We start from the raw sequence: 14,099 nt of genomic DNA, 5'->3' as shown, positions 1-14,099 counted from the left end.
GACACGGAACAACTTTTGCTTGTAGAGCCACTTTTGTAGGTACTTCGAGGGCTTCGAGGTGCCTCAACACGTTGCAGCGTAGCGAACTATGCTGCTATGCTGACTATGCTTGGTACGCTCCAGAGCATGTACGGGCAAGTATGGGGTGCGAGCGCCACTTGCGGAGAAAGCAGGCGTAAATTGAGGAGGAAGAGAGAGGGCAGCGGACAGCCTCCGCCGCTCCACTGCGCGGGCATGAAAAAATATAGGAGGCTATGCCCCACTAAAAGGTACTCAAGAGTTCGACCCATTTCAGAGTTCAGAGGCTTCGCTATAGCACAAAAAAACAATACCTCTCTTCACAAGCTTGCAGTGGCATGAACAAAACAGTAGTAAGGCTTTTTTTGTCCTGAAAGCGTAACCCAAACAGGCATGACCATTTTGAAGTCTATCATTAGGTCAAGAAAGCGAATCTAGTTATCTTTGCAAAGTTTGTAAGTGAACTTTAAGTCTTGAGAACTCAAGGCAAACATCGTTAAAAGTTTTGTAGCAAGAGAGTGCATGTTGTCGCCTTCATTATAGTTTAAAAGGACAAAAAAATCGTCAACATAACAAAAAATGCACACTATCCTGTCATCCTGTAAAGTGCTCCTAACTACATTATCAAACTTTGATAAAAAAAAACTGACAAAGCACTTTCGGAGGTGCTTGTCCTGTGTGGTTGTTCTTCTTTGCTGTCTTCGTGTGGTTTTTCGCTGGTTCTTTTTTCCTATTAAGAAACCCTATAGGCTGAAGCAGTCGACACATCACAACGAAATACCAACACCGATGCAATGCCCCAGCGCTGACTAAAGAAGACGGCTGCATCATGAACCGTGGTGCGGCGCGCATTGGCAATGGCCAAGACAGCTCGGTCCGACAGCTGTCTTTGGCGGTCTTGGCACATGAAGAATTGTCCATTTTATTGAAAAAGTACGGTCACCTCAAGGCTCTCAAATGAAAAATAACTTCTAATTAAACAACAATATGGGTTTTTTAATTGGAATTATTGGGGGTCAACTGTACTAGGAAGTATCGGTTGCAATTATCAAATGGCTTGCCACCCAAACAAATTAGGCTAGCTGTACTGGCCTTGAGCTACATTGACTTTCGCATGCCGACAACACTGCCGCCACAATTCTGCCTTCAGCGGCATCCCGTGTTTAATCACATGGGCAATTCTGTGCTTCAGCAGAAATCGCCACGACCTTACCTATGTCACCGACCTGCGGTGCCTTTCTTTGGTTGTTGTGGCACACTCGCACGCACACACACACACAAACCTTGATTCTCTTCAAGAAAGCACTGAAGACACGCCTAGACTCGCAAAATAAAACATAGCAAGATACCAGTGCCCAGCTTAGTATCACAATAAAATCAATAAATTGTAAAAGTATTTCACTCCTGAGATACACATACATTTTTCAAATGTATCTTGACACAAAAGTACAGGTACTTGAAAGTATCTCAGAAATACTATCACTTGTAATGAATGAGACTCATAAACGAATGAGACTCATAATGAATGAGACTCATACTGTTATATCACAATACTGCCCAGCCCTGCTAGCCTGGCCTGCAATCCGACTGAAATAAATTATTTAAATGGTGCAGTATGTACCTCATGGAATTAAATACTAACAACTGTGAAGTGTGAAGCATGTCACCTAACCCCTCACAAGTATACTAATTAAATAACCTGCCCTAGAGCTAGTAAGCTCATACAAATACTTAGGAATGCTTATCACATCCAACCTTTCTTGGACAACACACATTAACTACTTGATTAGCAACACAAACCGCACCCTTGGCTACCTTGGGCGAAACTTTTTTTCATGCTCCGAACTCTTTAAAAAAACTATTACTCTACAAAACCTTAATCCACTCGAAATCGGAATAGGCTTGATCTGTTTGGGACACTCATAATACTAACCTAATTAATGCTTTAGAACTAGTTCAGAATAGCGGTGCTCGCTTTGATATTTCCAATTATAACCGAACTGCCAGCATAACAGCCATGAACACTAGCCTATCACTTCCATCTCTTGCAGCACAGCAAAAAATCTCCCGTTTATCATTGCTTCATAAAATATTTCACCACTTAACATTCCATACATGCTTATTCATATTCCACACTATGTATCGGGTCGACCATTCTCATAATGTTCATGTTCCTTGAAGCAGCACAAACATATTTTGTCAATCATTCATTCCTTGGATGTCACTAAAGTGGAACCACCTTCCCCAAAACATTTGATTTATTAGTGATAACTCTTTGTTTCAAATTGCTTTAAATAACATTGCTAACTAGAATGTCATTTATTCACCCGTATATGCTGCAAGTCCGTTTTTCTTGTTCATATTCACTGTACAACTTTCCTTCACTTTATGCTTTCAAATGATTTTTTTATTGTTTTTTGTTCTTTGTATTACATCCCTGTTTATGCTTTACCTATGCTGTACAAACTTTGCATTGTAAATCACTGCCCCTCTTTAATACCTTGTTTGGCCCTGAGGGTACTTTAAATGAAATGAAATGAAATACATTTAAGGGGAGATGCAGTTCGAAAAACGCGAGTTTTTTTCAAAATTACCGATTTTTTATTTTCGCCTGTTTTGATAAGATTAATACCTCTACTGTTATGAAAAAAATAGTACAGGTCGAGACTTAACTGGAAATACTTTGAAAAAGAGCACAAGGTGCCTGTTAAAAGGTCGAAAGTGTGGAGTCTTCGAGCACCTTGCCGCCGATAATGCGCCGCCGCTCGCCATTGTCGAGCCTCACTCTTCGAATAACAACAGTTTCTCTCGCTGATGCAGCGCAAGAAATAATAAAAAGATGCACTCTTCTGCGCGTTTTTCGAGCGCCGCGACTGGTTTATCACATGGTACGAATCGGGGACCGCCATTGGCCGCTGCGTGCCTGTATGTGCTGTGAAACATATTTGCGGGGTCCATGTCTTGTCAAGCAGCGCAGCTGAACAATGCTTTTTTCATGTAATTATCTCTGTTATGAATAAAAAAAGGCATTACTTTTTGAGTTAACGTATACTTTCGAGTTAACGTAAACTTTATTTATTTCGTGAATACATTGAAAGGCTGACGACAAAAGCTGCATACAAGCAGCTTGACAGGCCCATCAGCCCATTTCAAACGTCAGCAGCAGACGGCAGATATGCATGCTGTAGAAATTTACAGTAATAGACACAACACACCAAAGTATCGCAATTCTATTGCGATAACAAAAATATGCAAGTAAAAAAAATATATGCACGCTAACAACTAAACAAAGAAACGATATTGTATTCGAAAAACATGGGAACGCTACAAACAAGAAAAAGAGAAACGACGAGGCAATACTGAAACATACAAAAGTGCAAATAGTGTCAATTTACAAAAAAAGATGCACCGGTAAAAGAAAGACTGATAATAAAAAGTATACATATGAGCTACTGCACACAACAAAACAGGAATAAGCGCTTCAAAAAAAAAAAATGGTTACACCAATCAGGGTATCACCCACACTGAGATGCATATGCACTAAAATGTTACACATAGGAAAACCAACGGCTAGTAATTGAAGGCCCAAAAAATTGGATGCATAATGCATTAAAACGGTACACACAGGAAAAAAAGTAATGTTTGTTGTTGAAGGCGCGAAAAATTTGAGTAGCAAAGAGAAGGAGTAAAAAGAAAGTCTGTAACGAAGGTCCGCAAGGCAGAATCGATCGACACTTGGCGATAACAAAATGGGCGACGTAAAAAAAAAAAAGAAAAAAGAAAGAAACCCTACCAGGATGACACTATCAATCTACGCACTTCCTTTTTGGAAGTACGCGTCATATCTATGTTTCTTGCTTCCAGTTTGTTCAGTAATCGCGGCAAAGTATTAGATAATGTTTGCAGACCGTATGATGTACGAAAGGTGGGCACGTGCCATCGTTCAGTGTTTCTGCAAGTGTATACAGGCGCATTCGGGCAAAGGCAGGCCAGCTCAGATAAATTTTTGCAATTTTTCGCTAGTTCTTTCTTGAAGCTAAGAGCTAATCTTACATTATAAAGATCGAAAATTTTGGTAATGCAGTATTTCTGAAATAAATGACCAGTGTAGGCCGAGAAGCTCAAATTCCAAATGGAACGCAAGGATTTTTTTTGCAGTAAATTGAGTCTATTTTTATTAGCAAGCGTAGTAGTTCCCCAAACTAGGTGAGCGTAATTTAGATAAGATTCAAACAAAGATTTATAAAGCAGTAACTTAACTTTAAGTGGAATTAAGTGGCGGTGTTTGCTAAGAATTCCTGCAATGCGAGACAATTTTATCATTACAGAATTAACGTAGTCATCCCAAGTAAGGTGACTACTGAAGTACACTCCTAATACCTTCAGGCATTCCACGATTTCTATTGAGTCAGAACCAAATTTAACATACTGCGGAACAATGATTTGTTTATTTCGGGGTCGAAACAGTATAGCTTTAGACTTGTTTGCGTTTCTTTTTAATCGATTAGTAATTGACCAGCATTGAATAGACTGCAAGATGGCGTTAGTTTCCCTTCCGATCTGGTCAGACGAGTCCAATGAAAAAAGTATGGTCATATCATCGGCATACAAAATGCACTTAGCTTGTTGACATAAGCTTAAAATATCATTAATATATAAATTAAACAACAAAGGTCCTAATATACTCCCCTGTGGAACTCCAGCTATTATACGCTTAACAGATGATTTGTGGGTATCAATACAAACATACTGTGTGCGACTGGCTAAGTAAGAGGCGAGTAAAGAGTGAACACAACCGCGGAAGCCATACCTATCAAGTTTCGATAAAAGTATGTTGTGATTAATGCAATCGAATGCCTGAGAAAAATCTATGAGCACGCCTAGAACAACTTTCTTTTCTTCAAAGGAGCGTAATATGTATTCTTTCTGTTGAAGTAGTGCTAATTCCGTAGATTTGTGTGTTACAAAGCCGTATTGATCGTCAGAAACTAATTTATGAGTTTTACAAAATGATGACATCCGAATCTGAATTATTTTTTCAAGCCCTTTAGAAAATACCGGCAATATTGACATGGGTCGATAGTTTGACGCACATCTCCTGTCTCCCTTTTTAAAGAGGGCGGACACTTTTGCCTTTTGCATTTCGGTGGGAAAAACGCCTGAATTAAGGCAGAGGTTAAAGATGTCTGTAAGTATTGGGGTTAATATATCAAGGACGTATTTCACCGGCTTTATCTGGACGTCATCTGCATCCCCGCTTTGAGAATTTTTCATATTCATAAAAACAGAATAAACTTCTGAACATGTCACTGGGTTCATAAACATGCAATTACTGTTATAAAAATAGGAATTTTCATTTGGCGGTGCAGCACATTCAGTCCTGCGGCTAACAAAATGATCGTTAAAGGCATCACACATGTCTTTGCCCGTGACGCTAGCTCCATCAACAACGATCTCAACGGGAGCTATGACATTGTTCGACTGCAAAACTACCGTATTTATTTGTGTCCATAATTTTTTCACGTCATCTTGACAGGATTCAAACAGAGCGTAATAGTACGCATCTCTTGCCTGTTGTAATTTTTTGTTGAGTTTATTTCTGTATAGTTTAAACTGCGAAAATAGTTCTTGATTACGCTGTTCAACAAATTTTTTGTACATTTGATTGTTCTTCCGAATTTTTTTCAATGAGCTTGACGTAATCCACTCTTTTTTTGCTTTTTTAGATGGCAAACAGGCGCGAGTTGGAAAATAAGTATTGTATATTTCTACAAGTTTTCCAAAAAAAGTGTTGTATGCGACGTTTGCATCTGTCATGGCGACGACGTGAGCCCAATTCACACAAGCAACTGCCTCTCTAAAGGCCTCGAGTCCATTTCCGGTAACGCGTTGTACTAGACGCCGCCTCGGCACCGTCTTGTTTACTTGTGTTTTAACTGCGAATAGAACTGGAAAGTGGTCGCTAATACCGTAGCCAACCACGGAACTTAAATAACGATTCTCATCAAAGTTTGTAATAAAAAGGTCAATAAGAGATTCGGTTGTAGGTGTAATTCTTGTTGGTTTAGTAACGGAATTGGCGCAGCTATTGGCTGAAATAACTGCAAGAAAATCTTTGGTAACGTTACTATCAGAAAGCAAATTTATATTAAAATCACCTCCTAACACCACGTGATATTTTTGAGATTTACATAATTCAAAAATTTATCTAAAAATGAAACAAAATTCATGATACGACCAGCAGGAGGACGGTAACAAACCGCAATAACCATGCAGCCCGATAGTGTACAAAAAAATTCATAATAAGGTGTAAGTTCACAAAATTCAAGCAAGGGGTCACAAGCAATTGATTTTTTAACCAGGACACAAACTCCACCACCGGCACCAACTGTTCTATTTAAAAAATAAGAGTTATAATTTGGAAGCTGAATAACTTGTTCCGGACAGGTATACCAAGATTCAGTTAACGTAAAAACATCCATCATGTCAAGCTCATTAAACAGTTGTTCGAGGGTTGCCGACTTATTAACGGCCGATTGCACGTTGAGGTGGAAACAGCGAAAAAATGTGTCACACAGGATTGGTTGATTTTTCAATTGATCAAAGGTGTCGTACTTAACTGTGGACATTATTGTTGAGAGTTTCCGTTAGCCGAAGCATTCTTTGTCTTACTTGCTCTTGAACAGCGACTGGTTGTCGTGCTTTATCATATGTACTTGACACACAGACCAGGCTACACACCATAAGCAGGAATATTAGGGGGCGTATATATGCAAAAAACCGAAAAGGAACACGAAAAACAGAGCTCAATTCTGAAGCAAAGGTGTGGCATGATTCACAGAATAATTGGGATAACAAAGGAACCAACAGTATTACAGCGCCCTTCACATGTTCAGAAATTATCTGCATACAAAGAACAGATTCAATTTTTGCGTATTTCACCCGGGTTGTATAATAAAAATTTCATTGTATAATAAAAAATGGTATGTATACCTTTACTAGGGTACGTGAAATATGGACTTTTTACCTCTATTATTTTCCACGTGTACTACATATTTTGTATGAGCGTCCTAATTAGTTATTTGCACTCTACACTTTATTTGAGGTATTATGAACTATGAGTGGTAAAAAATTACAGAAGTTTAGGAATAAAAAGAGGGGGGGCAGAAGGGTAAAGTTTTTCACTTTGTCATGTTGCAGAGCTAAATGAGAGTAACTTGCAAAAAAACTAATTATATATTTGAAATCAACATAAAAAGTTCCATAAACAGCTCAAGTTTAATAGCTCTAGGGTGAATAATAAAAAAAAAAGTGTCTTTGAGTAGCATCTCCCCTTAGAGAGCCCTTCAATGCACACCAAGTAATCATAATTATTTAAGAGGGGACATGGGTCTTGGAACGGTCAAATATGGTAAAAAAATTGATTTTTGCAAAGCTTATTTTTGGGGCATTTGTACTTCTCAGCACCTACTCTCAAATTGCTAACGCTGAATTCGGACGGCAAACGTGATAAAATCGGCCTTCAATGCACCCCGGTCGCACTAAAATACACTCAAAAGAACGAAATTTGTTTGAACTTCCTGTGCGTGCCATGTGCGTTGCGGCGGACCGGCGCCACCATCTTAGGTTTGATTTGAAGCCATTTTCTTTGTGCGCATTTAGCGCCATCTCAAAATGGCGTCGCTCAAATGCAATGGCTGCTGTCGCGGGTTTTCTTAAGGTCGTTTTCAGATCGCCGATTGGCCCTCACGCGGCGCACTTTTCAAGTGCGCCTTTCCGAGTCTCTCATTGGTTGAGGTGACCTTTGCGTCTTTTCTTTCCTTGTGTTACGTTCGCCGCTGTGGCTGTCTGTTTGTGTGCGTCTGCTTTTGCGCTTGTGCGTGTTTCTCGACGCAACATGTTTCCACTTTGCACCGGTACTTTTTCACCGCGATCGAGATGCCTGGAGACTCTCGTCTCAAACCATCGATGCGACGAACTTTTGGAAGCCGTAAAAAACGGCCTTGGAACAAGAAGGCGCCGGCCACTAGTGCCCTTTAGCAGCTAGTTGCAGTCGCGGCCAGACCCGTTGGACCCACCGGAAACTTCAACGACGCTTTCTACTCACGACGCCGTGAGACCACGTTCCACGAGCTATATAATTCGGATTGATGCTGCGTACTACTCAATGGAGGAGCAGGCGCACATTGAGAAATCAGCGCAAGTGAAGAGCGTTTTGTTGGAAAAGTCAGCTACCCGAAAGTTCGACCTCCTTAGAGTTGGAGCTTGTTGCCTTCGCCATTCGATTTTCGGCAGCGCTTACACAGCCAACGAGCTCGAAGTTGATGTGAGCACTGACAACACTGTCATCGATGAACAGCGACAGCATGACGCGTAGTGTACATTGAGGCAGACATCATCACGGGCAAGCGGAATGCCGTGCAAAAGAAAATAGGAGACTTTTTTTAGGCCAACGTGTTGACCACTGAGGTAGCACCGGCCACATCGATTTTCTTTAATAAATGGCTTTTTTATGAGCTACCTAAACGATGCATTTACAAGAGTGCAACAAGAATTTCGTACCACAGCTGTGACCCTCTGTGTCAGCAAAAAATACCTATAAAAAAAGAGGCATTTTTGTGGGCATTCATTTTTCCGAACGGATGCCCGATTTTCCGGACATTTTCATGGTCACTTGAGGGTCCGGAACACAGCAATTTATTACCTAGGGCAGCATGCTGCCTAACAGCTAGTCGTTTGAGCCTCATACCCCACAGCTTTTCCAGAACCCCTCAATAGCTTGTCATGATGGAGTTCTGATAATGCTTTCCACATTGGAAAAATTTTTTAGAAACGATTCCAAGCGTGGAATAAGGAACATTTTGTTTTCCTTTGCAGGGGAATAGATGGGAAACATGTGTATAAAACTTGTAGTAAAAGTTCCTTATAGAAAATTTTGCAGTGCATGTCGAAACTTCAAATGCGATTTTTTCAGCTTCACATTTTTTACCAACCTGACCAGCCTTACGGAACTTTTCATCATGTTTTTGTGAAGCAATTTTTTAATTTTCATCCGGTTGAACTCTTAAGAAACAGGACTGTGGAGCTATGCTATTTTTTGTGGCTCAGCGGGACATATGAAATGCTATGAACACTAATCTGAGCTATTAAGTTTCAAAACTGCAGAGCATCAATGCAAATGAGAATTTTTATATGATGATGTATCTCAGTGACAATTTAAATAGCATAACTCCACATGGTAGGGCTTTGCCTACAGCTGCATCCTAAACAGAACCTAAAAATATTGAGGTAAAGTACCTTAACGACCCATAAAAAATTACACAATTAGACTTCACTTATGCACTCACAATTTGATAACTATAGTTGGTGTACATTAAAACTAATATTTCTGAAAAGAGGAGAAAGAAATACACATACACACCTAATTTCATTATAGTATCTCCAATAATAAAAAATTTTAATTTCAAGATTGGCGTCTCCTTTCAACTCTTTCGTTACCTTGCCTACTCAGATCGATCAGTGGAGATTGACGCTTTTAGATAATCGATAATGGCATGTTCAATTCGTTTCTCGTGCACCGAGCACTTTTTAGTAAATAGTCCAGCCACTCAACTTTCAGAATTAATTTGAATTTGCCTGTTTCGGCAAAATAATGATTTTCGACAGACCTTTGCGCGAACCAATGTGCGCGTAATATTGTAAAAGTGCGCTAGGCTGGCGAACTTGACAGAAGCGCGCGCTCCTCACGATTATAGTACAGCAACATCAAAGTTCGGCAATGAAAGGAACCTTTGCAAGCCAAGTATCGAGTCAAAGTGTCCACTTTGCAATTTGACTATGTTGAGCAGTAATGACAGCTAGAAATTTGTGCCATATATTTATTAGAAAGCTGTTCGTAGGAGTCGGGAAAGATTTGTTCTACAAAAAATATTTGCGAAGGTCCACTGTGTGTTTAAGGTGTTGAGGTGGCCTTCTATGACAGTTTCCAGCAGCTTAAGTATTGCTTGCATTGTTATATCAGACACAGAGTCGCATCTAGTGTCACTAGTCGCTCCTAGAATGTCGTCACGCGCGCATGGTTGCGCATCAGTGCTGAAAAAGACATGCGCTGCTAGAAACTATCTTGAAACCCCAACTGAATTTAGTCACGTCGAGCTTAGCATTCGAGAATGACAGCACCTCAGCTTGAAGTTTTATGGCAACGTTGTTTTGCGTCAGCCTAAAACATCCAAAGCCTTTCATGTGTTTGTTTTGTTTACATCCTCAAATTGTTTCCTCTGCCGCAAGTCCATATAACTTATGACCTTTGTGCACAGTCTTTTAGCTACTCTGGTTTCGTGCGTGGTCTACACTTCGCTGGGGCATAGTGTGCTGACGCAGGCTGCAGAGCTTCTCCTAACAACAAGAAGGCCACCGGAGCACATCTTGGCCCTTACTATAGAGCAGTGCAAAACGTTTTAGAACTGTGCACGATATTGCCCTTTTTTTATTACGATATGCGCGAAAATGCAAAGAAATATGCTTGGATGCATATATTAGAACGACAACCTATGCGGTGTAAAATGGCTCATGGAAAGAGGCGACACTAGATGAAATAGCGAAGATCATTGGACATCTCATTTATAGAGAAATTATTCACATGACGGCTATCCATCCACCTCTATTGGAATGCCAGGAGACTCTTATCGCAACAAAACAAAACTTTACTGAGAAAAAGTGTACAAGTACACTTGTGTCTCACAAAAAAACTATGCAATGCTTCACTGCATGACACCAGCAACGAAGCAGCACCTTGGTTCCGATTCTTTTTTTTCTATGTAAAGAGAAACATTTTTGTATAACATTCATTATTTTTTATACTGTTCCTGGCTCATTTATCTACAAAATGTATATGTATTCTGAATTTTCTTTGCTTTGAATATTTCTGCATATAAAGTGTTTTTCATTGCACTGTTTACCAGCTTGTGACCAAAACTTCTACACTTTTCACTTTTTATCCATTAAAAATAGTTTTGTTATTCTACAACATACATTTTTTGGAAATATCATTTCGTTGTGCAAAGTTTCCAATGCTGCAATGCGTGCTGGAGTACTTTTCCAAATGGCAAAAATGATGTTTCCGAGACATATGAAAAACAACCATTTTTGTGCAGTAGCGAAAAAGTTAAGAGTTTTCTGCCTCATGAAATGAGTGCTGCATAAATTTCTATAATCAGCAAGCATGAGCTTTCAGCGCTTTCTCTCCTCCCGAGCCAGGTGCAGGCAGGGGGAAAAGAAAATGCTCACACATTTTTTTTCACACAGCTGTCGTAATTCTGCACTGCGCATACTTCCAGCCCTAACAGAGTGGCACACTGTAGCAGCTATAGTAATCGCAATTGGCCCAGCTGAATTCCAAAAATAATTTGGGCACATCCAAACATACACAATGTGTGTGTGAATGTGTTTTGTTCCTACACTCGAATGATCGTTAGAATTAATCGACCCCACCTGGCCCAACAACAAGTTCTTTTATAGTCTAGATTACTTTGAAAATGAAATGTTAATTCCAGATCACGTGTTGTACTCTGATGTTTGGCACACACAATAATAATATTTGGAGTTGATTATGGGGGACGCCATAGTGAACGGCTCCGGAAACTTGGCCCATCTGGTGTTCTTTAACGTGCACGGACATAGCACAGAACAGGGGCCTTTACCATTTCCCCTCTATGAAAACACGACCGCCACGGGCGGGATCTCATGATTGATATGTGGGGTTTAATGTCCCAAAACCACCATATGATTATGAGAGACGCCGTAGTGGAGGGCTCCGGAAATGTCGACCACCTGGGGTTCTTTAACGTGCACTCAAATATGAGCACATGGGCCGACAACATTTCCGCCTCTATCGGAAATGCAGCCGCCACAGCCGGGATTCGAACCCGCGACCTGCGGGTCAGCAGCCGAGTACCTTAGCCACTATACCACCGGGGCGGGGCACCACAGGCGGGATCTAACTGACGTCCTTTGAGTCAGCAACTGTTCCACCGAGGCAGACTTGGTGCACATTTTCTTATGAGCCTTGAAAACCAATCGGCAGTGTTCTCTGACCTTGCTGTAAAATTCTTGAAGGGCCCCTCTACATAATATTACCCCCTACATGACAGTCTAATAATTTATTTCACATTGTTACCAATAAGTTGACACTAACATGCTTCTTTGTCTATGTTTGATATACCAGGGTTTACAATTACATATTTATTTATTTACTGGTACTACTGCCTTGAATTCGACACATAGCAAAAGCAGGTACATTACTTAGTACAAACGATAAAAGAAGAAATGTTAAGATTATACAAACGGATTAAAATGTGATGTGTTTGCACAACCGCTCAAAGAAGTCATTCATCAGGTGTACGTACAGACATTAGCGTGAACAAAGGAAAAAAGCAAAAGGTATCATAACAAAAAACAGATTAGAAGTGATAGGGTCAGGTCACCAAACTTTTCAAACGTACGAGACGAACCATCCAAGTTGATCAGCCACATGGCTTCTTCATTTGTAGATATTGCATTCATATAGACCAAGGTGAGGTTTGTATAATCAAGAATCAAAAGAAGACCATTCTTTAAGCCTGTTGAACATTCAGCAGGAGGCAAACACACCAAACAGATAGCCAGGGAAGGGTCACAGATATTACTAGCCGTTCCAGCATGGTTTTGTAGGTACCACTAGTTTGCATGCCTGTATTCAATTTAATTTATTCCAGTAGTATGTACATGCTGAATGGTCGCATTGGGTTAAAAGCTATGCTTTTAGCATGATGGGACCAGAGTACACAAGGCAGTAATGACAAGCAGTCCAGTAGAAGCCGTACAAGCATACCCTGTAGCTCTCACACATTTTTTCCTTTTGTAGTATAATATTGCTACCGATTTTCTTCACATCTGACATTGCCATGCTTATAATTTATCCAAGCATTCTTCCTGCAGTAATCCTTCATGGAATCGACAGTGTCCTCCCCAACCAAACAAACAACACGTGATCAGTGAAGGTGTTACCGGCAGAAGTTGCGGTACTGCTGTTCAGAGAGGCAATCCCGTGATGTCTTGAGCTCGATATAACTTCCGGTGGAGCCCGGCTGTGACTGCCGACCGTGCCTGTGGACCCGCGGATCAACACCGTCCACCTCGGCACCGAACACGAGTGAGTGCGATTCGAGCCGACTGCGCACCACAATGCAGTACTCCTCGCACTCGTTCACCACCGCATCCCCATCAGGCACACCCTCGGGCTCCGCTGCATCAGTCACAGCACAGTTTGTTACAGAAATGGCAACAACAAAGCTCAAAACCACTCAGGCCTGTACAACTGCATAATTATTTCGTAAGTGGCACAGCTTCTAACCTTTGCCTTTATTATCATGAGCAGCTTTTAAACACCTAAGGATGTCGGTGCATAGACCAGATGATGAAAGGATACAACGAAAATCATGGTGCTGTCTCTGAGTAGGCTAAACTGAGAGTAGTTTTGAAAATTAGTCTACGTACGAATATGTTGATGGCAAAGGTCAGTCACCTGGCAAAAGAGAGATTATAAAATCAGCAACCGACCCTTAGAATCTGTACAAGAGTGTGTACGAACAGGGATAAAACAACGACGCGTACCTGGCGCGGATGAAACAACGACGCGTACCTGGCGCTAGAACCGGCCCCATCGCAGCCATTACATTAAAAAAAGGCACAAATTTGGCAGAGAAAAGATAGCGACACCCTGTTGTCGTTTTGGCAACAAGCGCCGTAACGACATCGAAAAAATTGACATGCAGGGGCAACTGATACAACAGGACGTGCTGGCATCTCGTCCCTAGATGACGTGTCGATGCATTCGGCCATGCAATCCAGTGTTTGTATCCATTAACGAAACTGACTCTCCCGAGGTGGCGGTACATTCAGGAGTACCTCAGGGTTCTGTGCTTGGGCCTTTACTGTTTCTAATATACATTAACGACCTGCCTTCTAACATTTGTTCTCCAGTTTGCCTTTTTGCTGATGACTGTGTGCTTTACCGTAAAATTACTAATGATACTGATATTGCC

At 40.9% G+C, this 14,099-nt stretch overlaps 1 protein-coding gene across 1 annotated transcript in view; it reads right to left on the bottom strand.

The window, feature by feature from the left end:
- LOC119173585 (decapping and exoribonuclease protein) overlaps positions 1–14,099 on the bottom strand; it is a 224,770-nt gene that overhangs the window by 100,251 nt on the left and 110,420 nt on the right. The window contains exon 3 of the mRNA XM_037424391.2: positions 13,063–13,300. Within this exon, the coding sequence (XP_037280288.1) occupies positions 13,063–13,300 (238 nt within the window). The remainder of the gene's footprint in view (positions 1–13,062; positions 13,301–14,099) is intronic.

This window comes from Rhipicephalus microplus, chromosome 5, assembly GCF_043290135.1.
Source record: "Rhipicephalus microplus isolate Deutch F79 chromosome 5, USDA_Rmic, whole genome shotgun sequence".
Classification (NCBI taxonomy): domain Eukaryota; kingdom Metazoa; phylum Arthropoda; class Arachnida; order Ixodida; family Ixodidae; genus Rhipicephalus; species Rhipicephalus microplus.
This window is presented reverse-complemented; position numbering and strand designations above follow the sequence as displayed.